We start from the raw sequence: 27741 nt of genomic DNA on the forward strand, positions 1-27741 counted from the left end.
CGGCATCATGCAGACCACGGATCTGGGCAGCAGAGAGACTGGCAAGGTCTGGCACAGGAAGCCCACGCCGACTTCCAGTGACGGGTAAGGACAAAGACTTTTACATTCATGAAATCACTCTTCTATAAAATCAGCACCGGCATGTTACTCCCCCTGCAGTACCAGGATGTCCATCGGCTTTCAGTGCTGGGATAGTATGCATGACGATGACTCTGTAACCAAACTCCATTTTATATCATGTTTTTTGGGGACAGGTGCAGCTTTCTTTTGGTGCTATTTAAAGGGTTATTAAACCCTCACGTTTTTGCATATATATATCTAGCAAGCAAGCAGTAGACATATGCAAAAGCTTTAAAAAAAAAACTTTTGAAACAGGTTGAAGCTTACCTGTGTCTTCACCGCGCGCTCCCGTCCGAGCATCTGAAGAGTCTCAGGCGGCCGCAAAGGATCTTGGGGCTGGGTGCATACGCACTTCAGATGTTCGGCCGGGAGACGAGGAGAGACACAAGGTAAGTCTATGGAGCAGCGTGCACCCGCACAGACTCCGTGGGACATGAGAGAAGAGGACAGAGGAGTCAGCGCTGGATCAGAGATCCGCAGCGCTGGAGGGACAGCTGATAAGGACAGAAAAGAAGATCAAATAAAGAGACATCATTCAAGGTAAGTCCCTACAGCAGGATTGGGAAGGGGGGAAAAAAAATCAGATTTTAATGTCACTTTAAAGGAGAACTATGGGGTCAGGGCTTTTCCCCATAGTTCTCCTTAGGGTAACGGGACGACACAAACTAGCGTCCTCCCGTTACCCTAAGCTCAGTATACCGCGAGCTACAACTCGCGGGATACTGAGACGCCGGAGCGGATCCCGACATCAATGTCGAGATCCGCCCAGCTGCGTGAGTGACAGCTGGCTCTGCCTATCTAGAGGCAGAGCCAGCTGTACCCGCCCCCTCCCCCGTCCGTTCCGCCAGTCAGCGCTGGCGGATCGGAGCAGGGAGGGGGGAATCCAGCCCCTCCCCTGTCACGGCAGAGAGCCGTGACAGGATTGAGAGGTGAGCGAACGCCGGTATGTGTTCGCTCACCTCCCAATCTACTGAGCCGACCTGTGACAGTCTCATTGTCACAGGTCGGCTAGAACTGAGGTGAGTGGAAATCACTCATCTCATAGTTCTCCTTTAACAACTACTTTGAAAAACTGTTAACTATATTATAAGAAGAGACCAAAAAATGTGGGTAAAAAAACTGTTTCTCTTCACAAGAGGACTAGGAGTGCCCTGCTGGTGAGAGCTTGCAAGCTAGAGGAGGAAGCAAGTGATACACAAGGTGACGGCTATGGGGGGATGAGCTGATGGAGAAAGTGAATGTTCATCGGTTAGGTAGACGTGGGATCGGCTTCCCTGAAGAGGTGAGTTTTCAAAGATCGCTGACAGGGACGGAGATAGCCGGACAGATTGGGTTAGGTTCCAGAGGATGGAAGAGGCTCTGGAGAAGTCCTGAAAGCAATCATGGGAGAAGGTGATGAGGGTATTAGAGAGCAGGGGGTCCTGGGAGGAGCACAGGACGGTTTTGGTGATATTTGGAGATGAGGTGGGTGATGTAGTGGAAACAGAGTTGTAGATGGCTTTGTATGTTATTGTAAAGCTACCCATACACTATGAACCGGCCGAAATTCGCACAGTGGGTGGGGCTGTCGGCACCCTTTTAGCCGCCATCCCTTGATCGGCTGATTGAAGGAGCCGGTCCGAAGATCTTCAATCTCAATACAAATTAGTAGGGATGCACCCATACTGGTTTTTCAGTATCGAGTACTGATACTTTTCTTTCGGTACCATGTGCCCGATTATCAGGAAGTCGGGTAGCAGATTATGACCCGTTGCCAGGCTTCCTGATTGTCTGTGAAGCCGGTGTTCTTGCGAAAGAAAACCGGCTTCAAATGCCGAGGCTGCCTGGCTTCCTGACCAATCAGGAAGCCAGGCGGCGAGTCATGAGGTGACGTCCAGCTTCCTGATTGGTCAGGAAGCCGGGCTGTCCAGCAACAGGTGAAGCCGGCTTCCTAGCCGATCAGGAAGCCGGACAGCTTGTCATGACCTGCCTCCCGGCTTCCTGATTGGCTAGGAAGCCGGCGTCACTTGTTGCTAGGTAGCGTGGCTTCCTGACCAATCGGGAAGCCGGGCCGGGAGTCATGATGTGCCGTCCGGGTTCCTGATTGTTTAGGAAGCCAGGCTGCTTACCAACAAATGAAGCAGGCTTCCTAGCCAATCAGGAGGTGGGGTGGTATGGCATGACCCGGCTTCCTGTTTGGCTAGGAAGCTGGCTTCCTGACCAATCAGGAATCCGTGAGGCGGGTCCCTCTGACCGGAAGTTCCGGTATCGGAGGTACATATCGGAGCATTTGGGAGAGTTCGAGTACTCTGTATTGGTACCCATCCTAGTATCGGTGCATCCCCACAAATTAGTAAACTGTACTTGAGATTGTAGTCCATCACAGGAGTGAGCTTGGAGAGGTGACTACTTTACAACACACACAGGGACCATGAGGAACAAAAGTAGCCACCCTCCAGATGGAAGGACAGTGTCATCACCAATTCAGAGATGATTTGAGGATCTACAGCCGAGTGATACACAAATAAGATACATTGTTGTTTATATTTAAAGTGACATTAAAGTAAAAAAAAAAAATTCCCTCCCCCCAATGTTAATGTCAGCACTTACCTTAAATGACATCTCTTAATCCGATCTTCTTCTTTCCTGTCCTTTTCATCTGTCCCTCCAGCGCTGCGGCGGGTCTCCGATCCAGCGCTGACTCCTCTCTGCTTGCTGGTACTTCCTGTCCCACGGTGTCTGCATGCGGGTGCACGCGTCCATAGACTTACCTTGTGTCTCTCCTCGTCTCCCGGCCGAAAATCCGAACTGCACATGTGCCCGCCCCAAGATGCTTTGCGGCCGCCCAAACATTTTCGGCTTTTCGGATGGGAGCGCGCGGGGGAAGACGGGTAAGTTTAAACCGCTTTTAAAGCGTTTATTTTTTTTTACTTTTTGCATATATCTACTGCTTGCTAGCAGTAGATATATGAAAAAAACGGAGGGTTTAGAACCCCTTTAACCTCTTGCCGTCCGCCCGTAGTAAAAAAACACGGCACTGCTACATCTGCGGGTTGCCAATTTTTTTCTGCTCGCGCGCGCCCCCTGGCGGGAACGCACGGGCAGAAAAGACCCGACGATTAAACACACCCGTTACCGGGTGTTTCACATATAGGCGATCAGCGGGTCCATAGCCCGCCGATCGCCTATATGTGCTCGTTCGCGGCACATATATCTCTGCGCACAGATCTCTGCTTCATCAGCTTCTTTTGGGGTCCACAGGTGATATTAGGGGTCCTAGAGACCCCTAATATCTCCATAAAGAGGACCTGTCATAAATTTCGGTAATTTTTCCTTAATATAGTAAAAAAATAAAACCCCCAGTGGTGAATAAATACCACCAAAAGAAAGCTCTATCTGTCCCCAAAAAAGGGTATAAAATTCATTTCAGTACAGCGCTGCATGACGGAATAAATGTCAGTCAAAGTACCGCAGCGCTGAATACTGAAAAATGGCCTGGATGGGAAGGGGGTTTAACACCGCGGATGTCAACTGGTTAAGGTACTTAAAATGTATTTTTTTTAGATTTATCTCCTGAGTTTAGTGTCACATTTTTCTATCCATGATACATTGTTCATGTCTGTATTGCAGTGTGTATTCATTCATATTCTGTGTTTCCCCCCATGTATCTGCTCTTTCTGTCCAGGATTATAGTGAATCTGATGCACGGAGCCGCAGCTTCAAACACCCAGACAAAGCGCTTTCTGCAAGTAGCCTTCGATGGTGCGGGCGATTCCTTCCTCGCCGGGGATCACTTAGGAAACATCTATCTGTTCAACCTAAACAGAAACAGGTGAGAGGCTTGCACACCTCCCTGCTCATGTGTAAAATATTAAATAGCATCTCCAGGCAACACATGAAGCCGATGATTGAATGATTGATGCGGTCTGTTAAAGGTGAACCCCGGGCACAGAAACTTTCATTGAAATATATTCCAGAATGAATCAGAGTAGATATAATCCCGCACAGTTCAGGTACGATCAGATTAGGTCAGCTGGTATATCACAAAGATAAGTACACGGGGATCCTCTATGTTCATACATCACGGCAGGCATCTTCTTGTGACAGAGGGGGTAAGCTGGTACCATGCGGAAGCAAAAATACACAGTGTGCTGGCCTTGTGTAATACAGAAGACTATTGAAATGTAAAAGTCACACATTTAGAAGACAAACCAGCATATAAAATTAACCAGCAAATAACATGAATGAGAGGGATGGAGCAACAACGACCACCACCAGCATTCGACAGGCGGCTAGCAGCAGCTAATACTGGAAATGGCTGACCCGTTTCACTCCCTTTCCTCAGAGCAGGTATTTTTTGCACTTATTGAACAGACATAACAAAATCAGTAAATCAGAGAGTGCAACTTGTAAAGCTGGCCATACATTACACGAATTTCAGTCACTTCATGAACCCTTTCGGCCGGCATCCCTCCAATCAGCTGATCGAAGGAGCCGGTCGGAAAATCTCCCAATGAACAGAGCCAGCAGCCAAAGAACAGCCATCTCTGTTTGGGTATTCTGACAGTGGCCGCCATTAGAATACAATGAAGACAGGAGATTCCACAAAAAAATGAAAAAAAGGCCTCAGTCATGAAGGGGTTAAAAAGTTTATAAAATAAAATATTTAAAACATTTTTGAAAAAATTTAAATATTTTTTTTGGTTTCGGCCTGACAGGCTGGCAGGGTCGCTTTTGGAGTAATAAAGGGTAACAGAACACACAATAGAGTTTGCCGTCACTTGTGAAACTGCTGCTTTGGGATCTCATAGCTGCTTAAAGGCTATGCTTACCTATTGGACCATGTTTCATGTTAGGCCCCGTTCCGGGACAGTTTGGCCGTGCGGATCCGCCAACATGAACAATCCCATACATTGCTATGGGGACCGTCCATGCGACAGCGTGGGGCCACTCAATCCGAACTGCCCTCCGCCCGAATTGCTCCCTGACCCTTTTTTGCCACGCTGATCATTGCGGTTTCCATTCAGCTTTCAATGGAACTGTTGTGTTCAGCGCGGTTGTGGGCATTTCAGCGCTGAAACGCAATTAAAAACTCCCAAAATAGCCCTTTTAAAGTCAGCGCGGAAACCTCTCTCATCCGCAACCGCTCTGGTGTGAATGGAGCCTTACACCCATATTCAGGGTGTAACATGAAACATAGTCACATCGCAAACCCCAACAGCCACCGCGGCAGAGAAACCTGTGGTACTCTGGAAGACAAGTGCAGCCGTCCATTTATTCTTCCTCCCGTTGTTCTTACTGAATGTACGTACCTCAGTAGAGACAGGGCAAAAGGGAGTATCTTCAGGAGCCAGAGCATTGCACTCATGATCCACTGATCGCAGTTGCAATACTGTACTGGCTGCAATGCAAAAAAAATTATAAACGCACATTTTTTTCTTTCATGAAGGAGTAGTCATTTATTATTCTTATGTTAATGGTGGACTTTACCTTTTAAGTATTTGGTCACATGATCTCTGCTGAAAAGGATTAAAATTAAGACTGCCAGTCCCCTCCACAAAATGCCATGTGATCTCAGAATAGTGGTTTCTGAAGGTAAGTCTTTCCCTCCTTCTGTTACATTTTACATCATTAAGGAGCATATTGACCGGGCTATTGAAGCGTTTTAACAATGAGCCCTTTGGTTTAGAGCAGTAGTTCTCAACATGTGTAACCTCAAGACCCACATTTGTCCCTGGTCCTTAAGTCATGACCAAGTCGCACCACACTGGAATGCACGCCATTGCGGTACCGTGTGTTCCGGTGCGGGCGGTTGAACTGTGGGTGCATTTGGGGTGCCATTCAAATCAATGGTAATGCAACACACCTCCCACACCAGAATTCGTGGTAGGTGCGATTTTGCGTGATACAGTGCATTAATCGTACGGGACTCTGCGATTAACGTGCTGTAGTTGCGTGAGCGGGCCCTCACAGACACACAACACTGCAGACAATCTCACACACACAGACATTCTCATATACACACTCCAAAAATGTTTTCTTTTAACTTTAAGATCCTCCCAGTTTCCTTATCTTACGAGTGGATCCTCAGCCTGGGGTCCAGCGTGGGCTGCTGTGCTGTGACGGAGCTCCATCCATATGTGCATTGCTTGTACAAGTCCCTTGTGCACCCTGTAGAGGTGCCGAGAGCCAGAATGTGATGTCACTTCGGTCCAGGCACCTCTATAAGACTCGGAGGGAGCTGTAAGCAATGGAGCTCCCTCGTGGCCATAGCCCCATCCCACCGTAAGCTGACACTCGGTGCTGGGCTGCATATTCTGAATGGCTGCTTGGCGCAAGAACTGACAGTGCTGCGCTTTGGGGAGGATGAGGAGCCTCTCACCTTGAACAGTGGAAGGTATGCCACGACCCACCAGTTGAGAACCAAAGGTTTAGACCCCTTAGCACTGCAGTGTAAATTATAATGCTCGTCCTTCTGCTGTCCATAGGACAACTGATCTTTGCTGGTTTAATAAAGATTTCAAGACATCTCTTTTGTATGTGTGTGGTCATGGTGCAATATTTTATATGTAAGGAGGATCATAATCACGTTTCTACCATTTCCCCGCTAGGTTTGATCTAGTCCAGAGAACGATGCAGGCGTGCACAGCATTGGCATTCAACTTGCACAGGAAGTCTGAGTTTCTCGTGGCTCTTGCTGACTATTCTGTGAAGTGCTTTGACAAAGGTAACAGCGGCCCCTTTTCTGACTCTGTTCATGAATGTTCAACAAGTACTTGACCCCGGCGCGATTAGTAGCTGATCGGTCTTTTCTGTTCTGGGAAGGTTGAACGATCTTCGCACACTGTGCTGCTCCTTGACAAGGACCAGGAACCTTCACTAACACAATAAAAACAGAACACAGAGCGCCCCTGGCATGTGCATGATCCTTTTATTCAACAACACTTGATATTAAAAACATACTCGCAAAGGTGCGATCATGTACAGCCTGCGACACTCCTTCAATTCAGCGTGGGAAGTGTAGAACCAATATAGAAAAATTCACACAGAGAGCGCCGATCCGCTAGCTGGCATGCCGCCTCACGACCGATTGTCTGTGTCCACGGCTGACATGTTTCTGGGGCACACCCCCTTCATCAGAGCCACCAATTTGGTCCTACCTCTACCCCCTAGGCTTAACAAGCATTCAACACTTGCACGGGCCACTTTAAGGGTTAGTTTTTTGTTTGTTTTTTCCAACCTGGATTTGGTTCACTGCATATTATACTGCTTTATGGTTTAAATGTTTATTGTAAAGTATAAATTCTTAAATAGGATTTCACCCCCAGTCGTCTTCCAGGACAGCGTGTGAGGGGAGGAACCCCTGTCTCTCCCTGTTGACCTGGAAGACTACAGAAAATGATTTGTAAGTTTTAACTCTGGTTTTCTCCTAGTCGTCTTCCACGACAGCAGGGAGAGAGACAGATGCTCCTCTCGTTACATGCTGCCTGGAAGACTACTGGAAAAAGTCACCAGTAAGTCTAACTCAGTTTTGTTTTTTATGTAGATAGCAAAGAACTGGTGAGCTGGATGCGTGGACACGAGTCCACAGTCACATCGATCTCTGTACACGGTTCTGGCCGTTATGCGGTCACCACTTCCAGTGACACTGCTCAGCTCTGGGACCTGGATACTTTCCAGAGGAAGAGAAAACTGAATGTTCGCCAGTCTGTCGGGATACAGAAGGTCAGGATCAGGAGTATGAAAAACTGTAATTTCAACTAAAACTTGTATATCACACGCAATAGGTTGGACTTGATGGACTTATGTCTTTATTCAACCTCAAATACTATGTAACTGTGTGAGATAAATAATAACGAATATTTGTTCTGAAACCCGAATGATGGCTGCAATCCTGCTGATTGCTTTCTTTCTTGGATGCCATGCTGAGCCACTAACTTGATTCCAGCAAGTTAGTGGCTCACAAAATACTGAAGCCAGGGAATCCGCATAACAGCTAACAATGAACAATTTCAGCTCAACAATTGATATTTTTATAATAACTTTAAAGTGAATCTGCTGTTAAGTTATCAAAAACAAAGTTTTGCATGGTTCCCGATAGCTTGAAACTCATGGTGATTTATTTTGTCCCTTAAAAAGCAAAATGATACAGCCCCACGCCATCAATGGTTCTCGCATAATATGCAATAAATGTGCTACTGGCAAATCCAGCTACAGAGAGTGATGACATCTGTATTGTCTTGTGGGAAGGGCAGATATAAACTTCCCCAGTCTTTCCAGTGTCATCAATTGGTTACACAGTATAGAGGTTGATAGGGGGCTTACCCTGCTGGTACTCGGCCCTAAGTGGAACACCAGTCTTAAGTGAGGTTGGCTATTTAAAAGCCGTTGTACTGCATTTCCTGGATATTTTGTGTGACCCGTCTGTCATTTTTATCTGTTTAGGTATTTTTTCTTCCACTAAGTAATACAATCCTGAGCTGTTTTAAGGACAATTCCATCTTTGCCTGGGAAAGCGATACTCTTGCCTGCAAATACCAGCTGCCATCTCCCGAGGATGAGTCCATGGTGCGATATAAGGCTTTTGCTGTTACAAGGTATGATGGGCGCCTGCAGACGGGTGGTGGGGGTCGGGGGGGAGCAGTTGAAAACCTTCCTTTTTGCCTTCCTTCCACTTACTTTTCTGAAGCTGCATTGAGTTGCACAGGGCTATGATTGTAGGTTAGTGCGATTCTAGCAGACATGCTTTACTGTATACAATACTACAATCCTTTGCTGTCTGTTGACCAATGGAGGGAAAAGCAAAGTGGAAGAAAGATGGGATAAGTGTATCAAACTATAAATGAGAAAATAAAGAATACACAGTACAAATGTAACAGGGAGACATGGGCTTCAGTCTTTCCAATATACAATTACTATTTATTTTGTTGGGTAATAAAGCATGACATAAAGGGACGGCACCAACAATATTCTGCAGCTTGTTGCTTTATTTCTTTCTGCTAGGTTTTGCTTCTGATCAGAGTACACTTGTGTAAGCTGACTTATACTAATAACATTATTTTGTTGTTTGCAGGGACGGGAGGATGTTGGCAGCTGGAGGAAAATCCAACAACGTACATCTGTGGTGCCTGACCTCCAAGCAACTATTCAGAGTCCTGCAGATGCCCAGCATGGTGCGGAGCGTGCGCCAGCTCGAGTTCCTCCCTGACAGCTTCGACGGTGGATCCAGTCAGGTGTGTGCTTGACTGCCTTGGATTGCATACATTGTCTGTTACCAAGATGCATACTCCCATCTGAGGCCATAGCGGAATGAAGGGGTAGGGGTGGGGTTGTGCACCTTGTTCCCATTTTTAAGGCCATTAATTTACTAAGCAAAAAGTCCCATTTGCAGAGACACCCTGCAGCACTGCAAGTAACATGGGTCAGATGACAACTTTAGAAGGTGCATAGATACACATTGCTGTACTAACTGACATGTGGCAGCCAGTACAGGAGGATTTTCATTGCATGTTTTGCAGCCAAGTTAGCAGCTTCTGGTAATATTGCACTCTATAATAATAGAGTTTTCTCATGGTAGAAGTCTCTAGTTCATATTCCTGTATGTGACTCAGATCTACCATTCCCGACACCACCATTACTCAAGCCAGTGCAAGAGGCCCAGTAGAGATATTAATAGCCAAGGATTAAAATGAAGGGGCCGGGCAGAAGCCTCTTTGTAGAGGGCTGCTTTTATTACATCACTGCGGAGTCCTGTAGAGACGTAGTGGTCGGCGGATGGAACCACAGCAGGGAACACGGGTATCTGCAGCCCGTAAGCTTAGTATACAACCTCTTCTATTGCAGGGAGCTGACATTTGGATTTCTTTAGAGACCTAAGAGGGTCTCTTCAATGAGTCAAATATATCTTATCAAATAACAGTTTACTATATTTCATTGTTTTGAATTGAATTCTTAGTCTTTGCTATTTATTGCACAACATTGCTTCTTGCAGATATTACTGTATCAGTTAAGTTAAAGTGACACTAAACTTTTTTTCAATAATGAATCCAGATTAAAGGAGAACTATGAGATGAGTGATTTCCACTCACCTCACGAGCTGTAGCTCGCGGTATACTGAGCTTAGGGTAACGGGAGGATGCTAGTTTGTGTCCTCCCGTTACCCTAAGGAGAACTATGGGGAAAAACACTGACCCCATAGTTCTCCTTTAAACAAATATACATTGTCCAGCAAAGCATTGCTTTACCCAAACACTTAGAATCATCATGCTTCTGAACAGCTGCTTCCACGTCTCTCAGCTCGGAGGAGTAGCTTGATTTGCTGTGTTTGTGGAGAGACACACACAACTTACTGGTACACACACAAGTGTGAGTGCATAGCACTCTGCTGGAAAAAGGAGTCACTCTAAAACAGCAGATCAGTACCAGAGCTCAGGGGACCGGCTGATTGTGGAGGAAACTAAAACTTTTGAAAAATCAAGGAGCAGCATCCATTGTGATTTCATCAGCATTTGAAATAGCTTATAATTTAAAATGACTTTAATATCACTTTAAATCTTAAATACATTCAAGTACCTTATTTACAAAAATGTATCTTATTTGTGTATCACTCGGCTGTAGATCCTCAAATTATCTCTGAATTGGTGCTGACACTGTCCTTCCTTCTGGAGGGTGGCTACTTTTGTTCCCCATGTTCCTGTGTGTGTTGTAAAGTAGTCACCTCTCCAAGCTTGCTCCCATGATGGACTACAATCTCAATACACATTAATAAACTAGATGTCAGATTGTAGTCCATCACGGGAGAGAGTTTGCACCTGTTTACTTACAAGGAGTACAATTGAGTATATGCCAAGTAGCTCAAGGATACAAACAATTAAAAAAAAACTAAGCCAGGCATACAGCGGTGCACATAAGCTTTAACACTTAACTTTAGGGCCCATTCACACCATGTCCGGATCATCTCCAGAGCAGACCAGATTGTTTCCGGACTCAAAATGCATCTTGATGTATCCCTATGCTAGAAACATACTGCATGTCTCATTTTGTCTGGTCTGGAGTGCACTAGAACTGCGGGCAGGTTCGCACCATTTTCCGGACCACATCTGGTCCGTAAAATGGTGTGAACCTGCCCTGAGTGTAGTCTGCAGAGTGGTCAGGTATCTGTCAGGGATGCCTGGAACACAAGACTGGCTGAACAGAATTACAATTGCCTTTGCAATGTAAAATTGTTTAGAAGTTTTATGATTTTCAGCTAGAGTTCAGTGTTACCTTTTGTATACAAACCAATCTTTAATTTTAGTACCCCTTCAATGAGCCCATACTTATTTCTGTTGTTGCATTGCATATCTGTTTGAACATTTTGTAATGTATATGATTGCTGTAACTATCCTTTTACCATCCTTATCCTAGTGATGTTAGTTTACATCTCTGCTTGAACTTTTTCCACTATTCAGGAAAGTTGTAACTTTCTTTTCCTGCAGGTTTTAGGTGTGCTGAGTCAAGATGGGATAATGAGGTTCATAAATATCCAAACATGCAAACTTGTGTTTGACATTGGAAGCCATGATGACGGCATAGTGACATCCTGTATTAGCCCAAACGGACGATACATTGCCGGCGTCATGGAGAATGGCAGTGCGAACTTGTACAGCGTTCAGGCTTTGACCAAGGAATTCAATAAGGTGAGATGTATTGAATAAAGGTGGAATTTATTAAATGCATAATAAGTGCCGTGTGCGGCTCGTTCACATGTATAAACCTGGAGCTTACCTTGTGATTTCTCCCTCCTAATGGTCACAATTGCATCAACTCCAAGATGTTTTGTAAGTGGCACAGAGTTGTAGATTCCATTATTAATGCGTTATGCACATTCATTATATCTCCTGTCCACAAAGATAATCTGTGTATAGATTGCCATTAAGATGTTAACTCTAAGACCCCGTTCACATTGAGCGATTTATCGCGCGGTAATTCCCGCGATATCGCGGCAAATTACCGCGCGATATCGCGCTCCAATGCAATCCAATGGGGCAAAGGGTCCTGCTGTCGCGGGTCGTATGTCGCTACAGCAGGACCCTTTTTGGAGCGGATTTAGCCGCGATTCAAGCTTGCTCAATGCAAGCTTGAACGCGACATCGCGTGGCAAATCTCGCGATGTCGCGCAAATATGCAAATCGCGCGACAAACGCGCGATTTGCATATCGCGCAGTGGGAACGGGGCCTAAATGTACTTCTGTATACGTTTTTTTTCCCGGGCTGTGGGATAGCTGATATTAGAAGCTATCCCCCCCCCACACACCCACACACACACACACACACACACACACACACACACACACACACACATCCAGTGTTTGTTTCTATTATCAAGGGGCTGATGTATGCAGTTTGCATGGCATTACTGCCACTAGATGGCACTGATGAGCATAGGAAATTCCTATGCTCCTCCGCACCATCTCGTGGTGGTAGTTCAGTGCAAACAGTAACTCCCCGGCCTTACGATGGGTAGAAGAGTTATAGATCAGCCCCTAAGTGTCCAGTATATCTTATTTTTGCAGCCTCCGCCGCCACTTGTAAAAGCGGTTGATTTAAGTAAAGACAAGGACTCCACGGTGGACAAGTCTAAAGCCAGTAGTGAGAGAATTAAAGTGTCAGCTAGCCGGATATGTCGCCCTTGGAAGTCAAAGGAAGAAATAGTGAAGACACGAATTCTGCGGCCAGACGGGGATGAGAATGACAGCAATAAAGAGGTCTGTTCTAAATGAATGCTTTCTAGAAATTACCTTTGTGCTGGTTTTCCAAAATGTAGGAGGTGCATCACTTTTGGCACTGGTCCTTGCTATAGCAGGCTTTGTAGGAGAACATGCGTATTGTTGTGACAAAATCCAGCGGCAGATACTACAGCAAGCATATTGATATAACGTGTGAGCTTATATAGTTCACTGTCACACTGTTTGGGGGCCAGACTACTGTGGTCAATAGGAGAAGAAACAAAATTACTTGGCATCTGGGGCCAGTAGGTGTGAACATGCCCTTATGTTGGTGCTCAGTGGGAATAAAAATTGCCCTTGTATTGCTGCGTAGGAGGAGTAAAAATGGCTCCTATGTCGGTGCTCAGTAGCAGTAAAGTATATAAGATATATCCTTTTTTTTGGCACAGTAGTGTGCAGGGAATCTTTGCACTTGGCTAATGGCCGGGCCCACAGTGCTTCTCTCTCGTATAAACTGATCAAGCCCTTGCCGTTTTCTCTGTCTGTTATATTACACATGTAAGCAGGTGCCTTGAGTGAGTCTGGTCCTTGAATGTTGCTGCACCTCTTAGGAGGGGAAGGGGTTAGCTTCTAGGTAAGCTTGGTTTCAGTTTATTCCTTATCCAGATACGCCAATGTGGACCTCAATGAGCTGCTTCTATGAAATATCAATCTTGTTAATAGTTTTATCTTTGTGATTACTGCAGAATGTGTTGCCAACTGGACTGAACAAGCAGCGGCTTCTAACGTTATTGAAGGGCTTTGGAGAATATCCAACGAAATACAGGTAAAATATATCACAATAATGTGTTTTTTATTTGTAGTTTGCAGACTTAAAGCGGACCTTTACACTCAAAAATCAAATTCTACCAATGCATCCCTCTATGTATGATGATTAATAATAACATAGACATGTCGGGTAAAATGCTGTGATTTGTGAAATACTTATCCTTGCAGAGCATTCACTTCCTGCTTTTGAAAGGGCAAAATGACTTTCAGTTTGCCAAAGGGAAATCTCATCTGTAGTCTTAGGAGATCTCGGGGAAAGGCATTTTCCTCCCCTGAGATGATGTGTATGGTCACATGTCTAGTCCTGTGCCTGAAATCCAGGAAGTAAAAGGAGATAGTGATCTGCCCTTAGTAAACATGGCCACTGTCAGAAAAATGGAGAAGAGAAATAAGGTATGCAAAAGAATACAAGCATGTGATTGTAGATCGTCATTACTAAAGATTTCTAAAGGTGTGTTTGTTATTTTAAAGATATGGGGAAAGGTCCGCTTGATAGAAGAACTCTGGGTAAAAATGTTAACGCTTTCAGTGTGACTACACCCACACTGCAAGGGTTAAGTACTCGTTTTTGCCTAGGGTCAAAAATAAGATACTCACCCAATCCTCTGAGCCAGCTGGCTGTAACAGCGCTCCCTCCTGCCTGTCTCTTCTTCCTCTGCAGCGATGATATGTCCCTCATCATCATGTCCTATACACTGTGTATAGAACGTGATGACTCCCAGACCTTAGACCGCTGGAGAGGAGGGGGGAGAAGGGCTCCAGGGACCCGTCTAAGGGCATGCTGGCTCTGAGGATTTTTTTTTTTTTTTAACCCTAGGAAATAAACGAGCACTTAACCCTTGCAGTGTGGGGGTAGCCTCACTGCAAGGGTTAATAACATTTTTACCTGGAGCTCTGCTTTAAAAAAATTAAAAAGTGATCCTTTCCAATCTCCAAACAAGTGAACGTAGTAGTACCCTCATCGCTCCACCAGCTGTTTCCATCGCACTCCTTTACCTAAAAATGTGCCTCAAAACTGAACTGTTACTGATATGCAAATTTTGGCTTTTGTCACATGCTGAACCCTCATTTCCATCTCTAACCTCTTCCCCCTGACTGTCGGCCTATGTAGAAAACAGCAACAGGCACAGGATCGGGTAGGTGTCATCGCTCTTACAGCCTATGTTTGGCTGCCAGGCTTGACCTTCTCTATGCTGTGCTAGAAGCAAGATGGTGGCAGCAATGTGGTGGGAAAACCAGGGCTTGACAACAGGCTGGAGCTAATCCAAAGGTTGTGTATTGGCAAGTTAATCATTAGCTGAACAGGTCATATTTCACAGCGTTTCTGTAAAGAGAGGATGATTTCAAGATGATATTATATAATGGGGCTTAATATTTTTATTCATGTCATAGTCAGAAAACTAAATTTTTTTGGAAGGGGGAAAGTTTATTTTAACATACTGGTTGTTTTTTTGTTTTTTTTTTCTTGCTTGATACCTTTTATTGGCTAACGTAATTTTTCAGATGCAGCTCTATAGAATCACATTAGGTTCTTTTTGTCAGGTATTTTGTAATACAAGATCAGTATAATGCCTGAAATGTAACACATTTTGAAAGTGCGATTAAAAGGTGTCCCTCAAAGTGGACCTTGCTCCTAAACCATAAGATCTGTTTATTTAGTGCGTCCCCCCCCTCTTTCCCTTGCTGAAAATACATTTACCTAAAAAATAAAACTTCACACACTTCCCCAAGCTTACTACGAGTTAGTAAACCTGCTCATCACACTGCTTGGCCAGGAGTGAGTCATAAGAGGGGTCAGGCAGAGCCGGCACCCACAGAAAGAAATCGCTATTTATGTATTGGAGAACCCCAGTTTTCAAGGTGCTCTGTAAAGAACAGAACAGCCGTTCAGGCCTCCGGAGGTGCTGCTCTAAAAGGGTAAGTGGTAGTTTTAATAATTTGCTATAGCCACAGGTTCACTTAAAGGAGAACTATGGGATCAGGGCTTTTCCCCATAGTTCTCCTAAGGATCACGGAGAACACAAACTAGCGTTCTCCCGTGACCCAAAGCTCAGTATACCGTGAGCTACAGCTCGCCGTATACTGAGACGCTGCAGCCGGAACGGATACCGACATTGCTGTCGAGATCCACCCAGCTGCAGGATTGACAGCTGGCTCTGCCTATCCAGAGCCAGCTGTGCCCACGCCCTCCCCTGTCCGTTCCGCCAGTCAGCGCTGGAGGATCGGAGTGGGAAGGGGGGGATCCCTGCAGGGAGCCGTGAGTGACAGTCACGGCTCTCTGCAGGGATAGATCGAGAAGTGAGCGAGCGACGGTATGTGTTCTCTCACTTCCTGATCTACTGAGCCGACCTGTGACAGTTTCATTGTCACAGGTCGGCTCAGATTATAAGGCTAAGTGAAAATCACTCCCCTCATAATTCTCCTTTTTAAAGGCTCTGCTTGGAGGAGGTATATATTATCTGTGTATAGTGTGTGTTCTCTTTTAAGATTAGTCTATTGTTCCCCTTTAGGATGTTTATCTGGCGATCACTTCTCCAGCTGCCGGAGAACCATGCAGCATTCAGCAGCCTAACAGACAAGGGCACGCATTCCCAGTACCTCCATCTTCACCAGGAATACCCCATCAAGAGCAGGAAGCTCCTGAGAGTGCTGCAAAGGTAAGTAGGCTTTGCTTAACTCTTTCACTGCCACTGCCTAAGTATTACAGTCTTTCTGCAAGTTGCATGGTAGCTTCAGCCTGGCACATCTTTATTATGGCTGCTCAGAGACCCACCTTCCAGAGACCTTTTACTGCTTGTAGAATGTAATGGAGTGGAACTGTCTTCCCTGCCACAAAGTGCTCATTCATTTATCTAGTGCTGAAAGAAGTGTGCTATATGGAGGAGGTAACATAAGGCACATCTCGAAAGTTGCAAGCTGGGTTTGTACCAAGAACTCCGATAACAATAACAAATGGGTCTCTGTTGAGTAAAGTAAAACTATTTTTTTAGATCTGCATAGGGTGGTGATGGATCAGAACCCTTGTCAGGTTTCAGCGTTTTCTGTGTGGCGGGGGGAGTCAATTTTTCTAATTATCTCAATCACCAATGTCTCTGGGAATGAAAGCGAGTGTAAATGCAAAATTTTGAGTTGCCACCAACATAGGAATGGAGGGAAAATATTGCAATGGGGGCATTTGTTCCTGTGACCGTAGTCTAAGAGGGGATTCCCCTCACTATGGAAAGATATCCTTTCACTTCCTGTTTAGTCTACAGGACAAGAAGGAAAACAAGTTTGGGCTTTTGATATACTGTAACCTTTACAGGCGGATAGATTTATGTTTTCATCGTCCGTTTGCTCACCAGGACACTTTCAGGCTTGGCTCACTGGTCTGCGATATTTGGAGAGACGAAATACTTGCCTCTGCTGGCCTTTCCATTTGTCAAGCTTTTCCAGAACAATCAGCTCATCTGTTTTGAAGTTGTGGCTACCGTCATAAGTAAGTTGTGTTTGTTCATTAAAGTATGTCATAGTGTGAACACGTATAACATTCACATGTGTCATTGTGAGCGTATAAGTCCACAGTGTCCATCCAGTTGTCTGGAAGCTACAAAACCCAGTGGGTGAGGATTGTACTCTTCACAAATGGAGGGACCCGCATTGTTGCAGCATTTAATAAGCTGTTATGTTCCTTTGCAGCTAACTGGTGTCAGCATTGGTTCGAATACTTTCCCAATCCACCAATCAACATCCTTGGCATGGTTGAGAATGTTTTGGCGCATCACGACAAGGAAGTTCTTCAGCATTTTGTAAATTTTGGAGTTACATCCCAGGTAACCGATGCATCTTCGGTCTAGCAAGATCACAAGTCGAATTTGTGTTTTGAAGATTCATAAAAACAAATGTATTGCCAAACAAAAAGTTTGCACTTTCTGGCAGAGAACTAAATCCCCCTCCAATCAGTTGTGCCGCATGGCAAAGGGGACTTGGTTTAATGTACACCTGTCATGTGAGAATGATGGAGGTCACCATTACCGACCACCTTGTATGAGAATTCGAGTTCCTTGGCTGTCATGCTGTTAGTTTATTTTCAATGCTTTAAGTCGCTAACTGCATGCAGGTATAGAGATGAGGAATGCTAACACTAATTTATAGCATGCTAGTTCCAGATCTGCAAGAATTATTGAAGTCAGGCAACAGGAATTTTCAAAGGACGCCAGTAATGGCAGATCCATACGTCTTTTATGGCGGGTGTGCCTTAAAGTCAACCTATTATTAAAATTTAAATACATAGTTATCGGAAAATAATGAATAGCAGCAGAAGCTGTATATTTATATTACGTGCATTTCCTTCAGAAGACCAGACTCTGGGCTTCATCCAAAGACCAGTCATATAACTGGTGCTCTGTAGGACTGCCAGGGAGGATCGCTGTCCAGAGAGAGCCCATGATTGGTCAGCTTTGCCTGATCATCAGTCTTTTAGGCCCATTAGCGCAGACCTGGACTCAAGGCAATAAAGATCTGTGTGTGTGTACAAAATACAGCTTGCCCCAGCATCACATCCTGGGCAGGCCTTACTTGCCACACAGGCCCAAATGTTTTGAAATTGTGTTTCTCTTTCTTTCTGATTCTCTTTGCATAAAAAGTCTGAATTGCTTTTTAGTGAAGTTCCCTGTTTTTGTAGATTTATGCCTGGCCTCTCCTGGAAACGCTGTTCTCTGAGGTTCTAACTAGAGAAGAATGGCTGAAGCTTTTTGATAATGTGTTTTCCAACCACCCCTCCTTCCTGCTGATGGCGGTAGTGGCCTTTATCCTGTGCTCGCGTTCTCCATTACTGCACTGCAACCAGAAGGAAGACATTGAGGTACCTTTTCCACTACTGTAATACAAGGAAGTAAAAGGCTGCATTACATTCATTTTTACACATCCTACCTCCCTATTTCCATGTTCAGCTTCCTTTGTCACCTGTTCACTCATTGTCCAATTAAATTGCATTGAAACTATGCTCTTTTCTCATCCAGTAGGCAGGTAGATGACACAAAAACTATAGCAGTGTCACCACCCTGACTATGCTTTGGGGCAGTGTGTGCGCATCACTCGCAATCTCTGGAAACCTGCCCGCTCCCATCTTTCCACCTCTTGCTTCCCCCCCACTCTTTCTTACCTCTCTCTGCTCCTTTTCTGCTGACCGCCTCTTTCTTTCTTTTTCTTTCTTTTTTCTTTCTTTTTGTTTCTTTCTCTTTCGTTTCCTCCTTCTCTTCTCTTCGAATTTGCCTGTTCACCTAGGAATTGTGTTTTAATGTGTCTCTACCTTTTGCAACTTATTTACATCAGTTTGTGTTTCCGCAGTATTTTTTCCATCACCGGAATAACCTGGATATCAATCTGATGCTTAAAGAATCATACCATCTCATGGACGCCACCCCAGCAGAAATCCACCCTCAGCGCCTTCTCAGTGAATTTGTGCCCCTCACTAAGGGACAGTATCCCATATTCAATAAATACCCCAAATTCATTGTGGATTATCAAAGTCAGGAGAGGGAGAGGCTTCGACAAGAGGAACTGGAATACTTACGAGAGAAGTATGGGAGACTTTCACTAATTACATGCTTCATATGCACAAATGTTAACAGAAAAATTTTGGACGTTGTCCTCAGATATTGTTTAATATGGCATAGAAAATAGCTGCTTTTTCGCATCTGTCAGCTAATCTTTTTGTAAAATCTTTGCAGACAGATAACCCATGAAGTTGAAGCGGAGGCTTTACGACGTAGAGCTGAAGATGAAGCCTGGTATCAACAACAAGAACTCCTCCAAGGGGCAGAGCAACAGAGACGCCAACTACTAATGGATGAGGAGAAAAGGCTGTTGTACCAGAGGCAGAGGTAAAGACCTTTGCCATTTTCATGCTAGATGGGGCGTCAACAGATGCCTTAGATGCATCTTTTATTTTCTGAATGGCCCTGAATGTAATCCTGCCATGTATTTAAATTACATTTCCATAGGCTGACAACTGTCAAACGTGAGGTCAAATTAAAGGAGCTTCAGCTTCTGGATGCTGCACGTAGGCGCTTCATGAGACACCAGCAGGATCAGCGCAAGATGGAGCTCAAACGTCTAGATGATGAGATCGAAAGAAAGATGTGCACACGAGAACGAGAAACTGCCGGTGTCATGCAAGATGTAGAGATCAAACAGATGGAACTGGAGGCCCAGAGACGTTTCTATGAACAGGTATGTTCTGATGCTGGACCTCATCTGGATGTTCTGTTGTGGTGTATAAAAAGAACCACATATGTATTCTGTTGGAAATATTATTATTATACCGGATTTATATAGCGCCAACAGTTTGCGCAGCGCTTTACAATATAAGGAAGACATTACAACCACAATAACATTCAAGACTAGATGGCAAGGAGGGCCCTGCCCCTGAGGGCTTACAGTCTAAAAGAAAGGGGCAAGTGTTGCATGAGGAGGTAGCGGTGTGGGGAAGAATTGTTTGAGAACGTGATGGTTGCATGGTTAGGTTGAGGTGGTATAGGCTTCCCGGAAGAGATGTGTATATGAACTTTAGTCTGTTTCAAAATGTAACCTAGTGATAAAACGTGGAATTGCTACACAGATACAGAGACATTTGGCATTCTTGACCATATAAAAAGGACCACTTAAAGTGACATTAAACTCAAAAGTTAAATCTTAATAGTTAACATAGAGTTTATGTAAAGCCATATTATTGTTTTCTTTTTTTTTTCAGTTTTGGATTAGGCAAATTATGAAATCTATGTCAGTTTTTCATTGCTGTGCATCCTTACTTGGGAGGTTTACCTTCTCTATCAGTCCTAGGGACCATTGTCTCCATTACAGAAAGTGATGGGAAATCCAAAGGTTGAGTTGTCCCAAGAACAGAAGATAAAGTAAAACTTCCAATCTCCAAACCTGCTCTGGTGACAACTGTTCTCTGGCTTAGTAGATATTCTCTTCTTGCTTGGGAAAGGAAAATCTCTGACAGGGATAAAAAAAAAAAAAGCCTGACTGTGGTCATAAACATTCCTACTCTATCCAACACAAAAAAAACGTTTTTACATACTGCTTTGCCGAAAGATAAACCTTCATGGTTTAATATGCTTAAGAACGTTATCAGAACAGAAGATGTTTCAAATTATGGTGGTATTATGGGGAGCATTATTTTCATACACACAGCTGACTTCCTGTCCATATGTCTACAGTGGAAGACTGCATTTATTTTTATAGCTCTTTTTCCAGAAATAAAAGCTACATTAGAGCAAGGGGGTGCAGTTGAAAATTGCCCAAATGTCAATTTTACAGATTACAAGTATGTTATTGTTATTAGTAGCTCCTTCACATAATACTACCTTTATAACTTTAATGATTTCTTAAAGGCAACCTGCGACTGTTAACCTGCTTGCTGCGTAGCTCTCATTTCACTTCTCTACTCACTCATGAGAAATGTTTTGGTTAAGAGTGCCAACTACCCCCTTGTAATGGGGTGGGGTGGGTGCTCGCAGTGACTGCGCATGACTCCGCAGATATCAGCAAAATGTAGAAATGTCACCAGCACACCCGAATACTTTTAAGATCGCAGAATGTTCATTTATTTGAAGTTCCTTGTGATATAAACAAGCCCTTTGGGGCAGCGCAGGGTCCCTTCATCAGGTTTAATGCTAAGCCTGATGAAGGGACCCTGCGCGGCCCTGAAAGCGCTTGTTTATATCACAAGGAACTTCAAATAAATGAACATTCTGCTATCTTGAAAGGATTCTGGTGTGCCGGTGACATTTCTACATACTGTACATTCACACCAGTTCCTACATTTTAAGGCGCTTACAATATAAAGTCTTTGTTACATGCAACCACATACTAGGGCCAGTTTAGACAGGAGCCAGTTACCTGCCAGCATGCCTTTCAAAACCCACACTAGCACAAGGAGGTCATGTAAACTCCATGCAGATACTGTATTTGAACTGAACCCTGGGCTGCTCATCACTAAGCCCATATTAGTGGCACATTTATTCAGCATGTGGATTTGCCAGTTATCATAAGTACTGATGTGTGCACTTAAAAGCTTCTGTGCAATACCATACAAGCATTCATAGCCACAATCAATGTTTATTTCTGCTGGAAAGCCCCTTCTATATTAAAATACTTTGAATTTTCTAAAGCTTTTAAACGGAGGGCAGCCAAAAACTGAAGGTGATGGTTCGGTTTGGTATGCTTGGAGAAGCCACAGGTGTATTGTTCTTTGTCATTTTCTTTACGTGAGTGGACTATGAACACTCTCCAATGCACCACATAAACCCTTTGTTCATTTTCACAGCAACTAGCTAAAGAACATGAAAGAGAGAGACAGGAAGTTAAAGGAGAACTTGACGCCAACCGAAGGAAGGCCGACCTAGAAGAACAGATGTTCTGGAGGCTAATGGAAGCTGAGGCTGACTTAAAGGACCCGAAGGTTAGTTGCTGCTTTGTCTTTCTGAAGAGCAAAGACATTAAAGCACAATTGAAGTGACAGAGATAGATAATCAGAAATACATTGTACTACAAACTCCATTGATATGGCCTAATCTACACTTACCTGTTATAGCAGTTGCAATACTGTGTCTAAATATGACTGTGCAGCCTAGTAGGTACCAGATTCTGACCACACTGCCCAGTGCATTCTGTAATCTCGCAGACCTGGTCAGACATGCACCTTCCCTTCCTGGGTACTACAAGTCTTTGAGAGAACACTTGTATGGGGATCCACACCAACATAAAACATTGAAGGGGTTGACAGAAACTGCATTTTAAGAGAAAATGGTATTTTAAAGCCTTTCCATGTAAAAAAATAATAGAAATGTGTCCTTGCCTGTATGTTAGTATGTATGGGTATGTCATTAGCACATTGCCTATCTTAGACATACCTGTCCTGCCTTATCCCTTCAGGTGCTGGATGAGAGTTTGACCAAAGCCGATCAGCTGTGCTCAGAGACGGAGTGGAAAATTCAGGCTCTTCACAAACAGCAGCAGGACGACCTACAGCGAAGCAAACATTATGAAGAAATGTTACAACTGACAGAGGGCATTAAAGATCAGGAGAAGCGGCTACATGATGTCGTTAAAGAGCTGGAAACTCAGAAGGCAAGTGGCAGCCATGTCTCTTTTTATAAAAGGTCTTCTATCCTGACTTGAGTTCACTTGTTCAGCACTGGAACTTATTTAAATCCAACTTTCTTGGTTTGATTGATGTGGGTTACTGCACTTTACCTGCTGTCATGCATGAATACAAATAAAATGGCTGTAGTGTCTATTATGATTTTGTTACATAAATCCTTTCTTATCTTCTACATGTGTTGTGCTCTTTTGCTCCTATGTGAATAGTGGGCAGAGGCATCTAACAGACTTGGGCAACTGGAGACAGAACAGCTCGCACAATCTACACACGATGCTGAGAGGAGGAAGTTCTTGTGCACAGGGAAAGTACAGGAGATGTTAGCAGAGGACATCTTACTACAGACCGACGAGGACTATTTTGGTTAGTATAAAAGTTGTCGTCCGATGATGGTGTAGCGCTCACCCCCGAAGGAGCCGCTGAATAACCGGGTGTTTCTATCCCCCCTACACCAATGTACCGCCCAAATGTGGATCCACAGCACACCAACACACCTTTGAACAGTTTTATAGCAGATTTAATCATAACACAACATATGAAAGCAACTATGGCAATAGTATACCCAACAATCACACGAAAGGATATTAAGCAGCAGGCTAAGGCACTCTGCAACACAGTAGCTGCAGCTATCTGCTGTCAGCACTGATGTATGCGAGGCCAATTGTCTTTAAATGTCCTCCCTTGAATGGGGTGTATGTCCCTTTAAGGTTTCCCTTTGGCAATGCCCAACCCTTCCTAGACTACTGGCCAGTAGTGGTGTCCTAAGCTAGCCGGCGTTGGGGCCCTTACTGTAGTGCAGGTATGAACAGCAAACAGGTTCTCAATGTGGCCAAAGGCCTCTCACCAATCCTCAGGTCAGTTGAAAAAAAGATGAAGACTGATAGCAGAAGCTGGACGTCCTCTCTCTTCAGCTCAGGCTCAGTAGGGGAAGTCATCTGGGTCACTGGTAGGAGGTTTTCTCTCATCCAGGATGTTTGCAGTCATCTCGGTTGGCTCCGTCTGTCTCTCTCTCTCCTCTCTCTCTCTCTGCTGGGCTGGCTGGATCACTCCGGCGGCTGGTTCAGCCGTGCAACTAGGCCTCAGTTCGGGTGCTCAAACAGTCTCTCTGGTTCAGCGGATGAACGTCAGTCTTTCAGAGTGCTGCTGTACAGATTCTGTGTGTCCCAATCTGTCAGTGGGAATCACACAGCTCTGCTGCATGCAGTCTTAATTCACACAGTGCCGCACACAGGCCTGTCTCCTCCAGATCCCCCAGTCAGACTGGGCACGCTCAGTCACTGCAGTACATAGCCCTCCTCCTTCCTCTCGCACAGCATCCTGGGAGTGGGAGTTCACAAGAGCTCTATTAGCAATCCCCAGTGTCAGCTCTGCACTGCAATCCCCACAAATCTCTGCCTCAGATCACACACAGGGACAAGTTAACTCCTTACAGTTAGGAACAAGAATCGCTGTGATAGCACATATATGTATATTATATAGGGGCTACAATCGCAAGGTGCATGGGCAGCTTCAGAGTGGCTCAGTCTTCTTTCTGAATGACTGATGAGCACACACTGCTTTCTTAAAGTGTATCTATAGTGTTTCATTAATCTGCATTCTCTATGATCTCTTGCAAAAAAAAAACAACTTGTGTAGATCTAGAAAGAGAAGCTGGAAAAACCATAACCAAAGTAATTCAAGAGGATACAGCTTTTACTGAAATACTGCTTGCAAGTCTGGACGCCCATAAAAAAAAAAAAAAAAAAAAATTATACAGCAATTTCATTTCTAGAAATTATCACAAATTTATATCTGCGTAATTTAAAATGAAGCAAAGAAGAACAAAACTCCTGTGATACATTTCATCCTCACTGACAAAAAGCATCTTTAAGGAGAGCTATGAGGTGAGTGCTTTTCACTCACCTCATAGTTCTAGCCGACCTGTGACAATGAGACTGTCACAGGTCGGCTCAGTAGATCGGGAGGTGAGCGAACACATACCGGCGTTCGCTCACCTCTCGATCCTGTCACGGCTCTCTGCCGTGACAGGGGAGGGGCGGGATTCCCCCCCGCTCCGATCTGCCAGCGCTTACTGGCGGAACGGATGGGGGAGGGGGCGGGTACAGCTGGCTCTGCCTCTAGATAGGCAGAGCCAGCTGTCAGTCACGCAGCTGGGCGGATCCCAGCACAATTGTCGGGATCCGCTTCAGCTGCGGCGTCTAAGTACACCGCGAGCTACAGCTCGCGGTATACTGAGCCTAGGGTGACGGGTGGACGCTAGTTTGTGTCCTCCCGTTACCCTAAGGAGAACTATGGGGAAAAGCCTTAACCCCATAGTTAACCCCATAGTTAAAGATGAAATGAAATCCGGCAAACACTCTCCAACTGACCATCAGGTAATAAGTCTTGATAACCAGTATGACTTTCCAGTATTTCTCGTACAGAAAAAGTACTCTTGCAGTACGGTGGTGAAGATTACTCTATTAAGTGTGGGGTGGCCGGTATTTATGCAAAGACGATACATATACTCATTTATGACCCCAAAAATATGGTTTGCCGGATTGACCTTCAGAGTATCGTGTGCTAAACACGTGTATGACCCCAACCCCCACCCCAGAACCTCCTTCTTAGTTTACAAGTAAACTTAAATTTTTGTTTTCTACAGAAAGGGTCCTGAATCGTGGTGTGCCTTTGAGGAATTCTTTACATGAAGATGGTGAAGGAAAGCAGGAAGATGGTCAGAAGAAGCCAGAAAATGTTTGCTTAAATGACTTATCTTCCTCTGACTCCTCCGCCCATTGTAAGTTTGTACTATAAAAAGAAATATGGGGTCGTTTGGAAGAGCTACCAAAACTGTATTTGATAGAACCTCTGTAACAATGTTTATAGACCTATCCAAATCTAGACATGTAGATGCTGCACATTCTACCTATTTTGTATTACATATGCATACAGGCTGCTTTTCTTTTTTTCTTTCACCTCTATCGACTTTTCTGTGGTTATGATGACAATTACTGATTCCGTTTAAATATTCCACTTCCATATGTTTGACGTTCCAGTTTACAATAGATATGTTATGTACTTATTTCAAGCACTGCAGCAGATCTGACGTAGGTGATGCAATTGGTTCACTTTAACCCCCATGCCTTTAACCTGTAGAACTTGCCTTTCCTTGACTCCCAGTTGCTCCATTCCCCTGCCAAGAGTAGGAGAAGCTCCCCTTTGTAAGTTAAGAGTTATTGACTTTCCATGCATGACAGTGTTAGTGCTTGGTCATTGACCCATCACAGTCACATGGAATGAGTCATGTGAAGTAAGAAGTATTTTCGTAATTCTTGGCATTTAAAAAGAGCAGTGGCGGAGCGAAGGAAAGGTAGTCAGAACGTGCTGCTAGGGAAGGAGGCTGGTAACCGCAAACCTGTTACTTTAAATCCAGACTTTCTGTTTCCACTACTGCTTGAAATTCCACAGTTCCAGGCCGCTCTTACCCCCACCCCTGATATAGACTTAAAGGGTTTCTAAACCCTCAGCTTTTTTTGCATATATCTACTGCTAGCAAGCAGTAGATATATGCAAAAAGTGTTTTTAAAAAAACCGGCTTTAACAACGGTTTAAACTTACCTGTGTCTTCCCCGCGCGCTCCCGTCCGAAAATGTGAAAATTCTCGGGCGGCCGCAAAGCATCATGGAGCGGGCGCATGCGCAGTTCAGATTTTCGACCGGGACGCGAGGAGAGACACAAGGTAAGTATATGGATGCGTGCACCCGCATGCAGACACCGTGGGACAGGAAGTGCCAGCAAGCTAAGAGGGGTCAGCGCTGGATCGGAGATTCGCAGCAGCGCTGGAGAGAAGGCTGAAAACTACAGGAAAGAAAATGATCGGAATAAGAGACATCATTTAAGGTAAGTGCTAACATTAACATGGGGGGGGGGGAAAAAAAAAGATTTGCCTTTTAATGTCACTTTAATGGAATTGAGCAAAGAGGAAAAAACACCAGCAGTGCAAAGATGTATTCATCGAAATTCTCAACATAAATGAGTTTCACCCGCAGTAGCCTGACGGAGCCTGTGGCCATGTTTTTTTTTTTTTTGTGTTGAGCATTGGAATGCTTAAGTTTACTTGATGCTAAAGAAATCATCTCCTCTATCTGGAACTCCTTACCCCAACCTGTCCGTCTATCTCCCACCTTGACTGCCTTTAGGTGTTCCCTAAAGACTCATCTCTTCAGGGAAGCCTATCCCACCTCAACCTAACCACTCAACCATCACATTCTCACATAATTCATTCCCACACAGCTACCTCATGTATCATTTCCCCCTCCTCTTTTAGATTGTAAGCCCTCAGGGGGCAGGGCCCTCCTTACCATCGTGTCTTGAATTGTATTGTAACTGTAATGTCTTCCTTATATTGTAAAGCGCTGCGCATACTGTTGGCGCTATATAAATACTATGTAATAATAATAATATCTACTGCTGTCCACTGGTGGAGTGGATCACTTATTTTGCCCCTTCTAGTTTATATCGCTGAACTGATCTCCTCCGCATACTTATTTCTGCTTAGTGTCTGGATATTTCTTGTACACTTAGAACTTTAATCCTTCCTCTTTGTACTGCTTAGTAAATACACGTGTAGGTAACACTGAACCAATTGTACTATTTTCAGAAGTGGCGAGTATTTTGTTTGAATATTTAACAGTGTGTATTTTTGTGCTTTTGTAGTTTCTCTGGATCGAGGTCGGAGAGATTTGGAGAGTAAAGAGCGCGCTCTAATGTCAGAAGTACGGGTGCTCAGACAGAAGTTGGCTTCCCAGGCTCGCAAAAAGTACCCAAACTCGCTTCACCCAGACACACTATGGACTTGATACCGGTCTTGTTACAAAGATGTTTTCATGTGATTTTGTATTTATTTTATTTTTTCATAGATTGGCTGTGTTTTGTACAGTTTGTTTTATGGTGTCCAAAGTTATTAAAAGCAGTCTT

The 27741-nt window shown here is 44.4% G+C and overlaps 1 protein-coding gene across 1 annotated transcript; it reads left to right on the forward strand.

Moving 5' to 3' along the window:
- TBC1D31 (TBC1 domain family member 31) lies at nucleotides 1-27741 on the forward strand. Its single transcript, XM_018567852.1, has 21 exons — nucleotides 1-84; nucleotides 3785-3931; nucleotides 6711-6826; nucleotides 7646-7824; nucleotides 8545-8696; nucleotides 9173-9332; nucleotides 11577-11777; nucleotides 12654-12845; nucleotides 13553-13632; nucleotides 16145-16291; nucleotides 16979-17112; nucleotides 17313-17446; nucleotides 18298-18477; nucleotides 18963-19195; nucleotides 19346-19498; nucleotides 19619-19847; nucleotides 21949-22083; nucleotides 22557-22751; nucleotides 22992-23145; nucleotides 25427-25561; nucleotides 27481-27741. The coding sequence occupies exons 1-21, from the start codon at nucleotides 8-10 to the stop codon at nucleotides 27621-27623; spliced, it is 3276 nt and encodes a 1091-aa protein (XP_018423354.1). The 5' UTR covers nucleotides 1-7; the 3' UTR covers nucleotides 27624-27741.

Source organism: Nanorana parkeri, unplaced genomic scaffold (genome assembly GCF_000935625.1).
Source record: "Nanorana parkeri isolate BGI_ZX_2015 unplaced genomic scaffold, ASM93562v1 scaffold1103, whole genome shotgun sequence".
NCBI lineage: Eukaryota > Metazoa > Chordata > Amphibia > Anura > Dicroglossidae > Nanorana > Nanorana parkeri.

Coding starts and splice junctions, on each gene's coding strand:
- TBC1D31 (XM_018567852.1), top strand. CDS start 8: ATGCAGACCACGGATCTGGGCAGCAGAGAGACTGGCAAGGTCTGGCAC. Junction 12,846..13,552: donor AGAATGACAGCAATAAAGAG/GTCTGTTCTAAA, acceptor TGATTACTGCAG/AATGTGTTGCCAACTGGACT. Junction 22,084..22,556: donor CTGACTTAAAGGACCCGAAG/GTTAGTTGCTGC, acceptor TTATCCCTTCAG/GTGCTGGATGAGAGTTTGAC.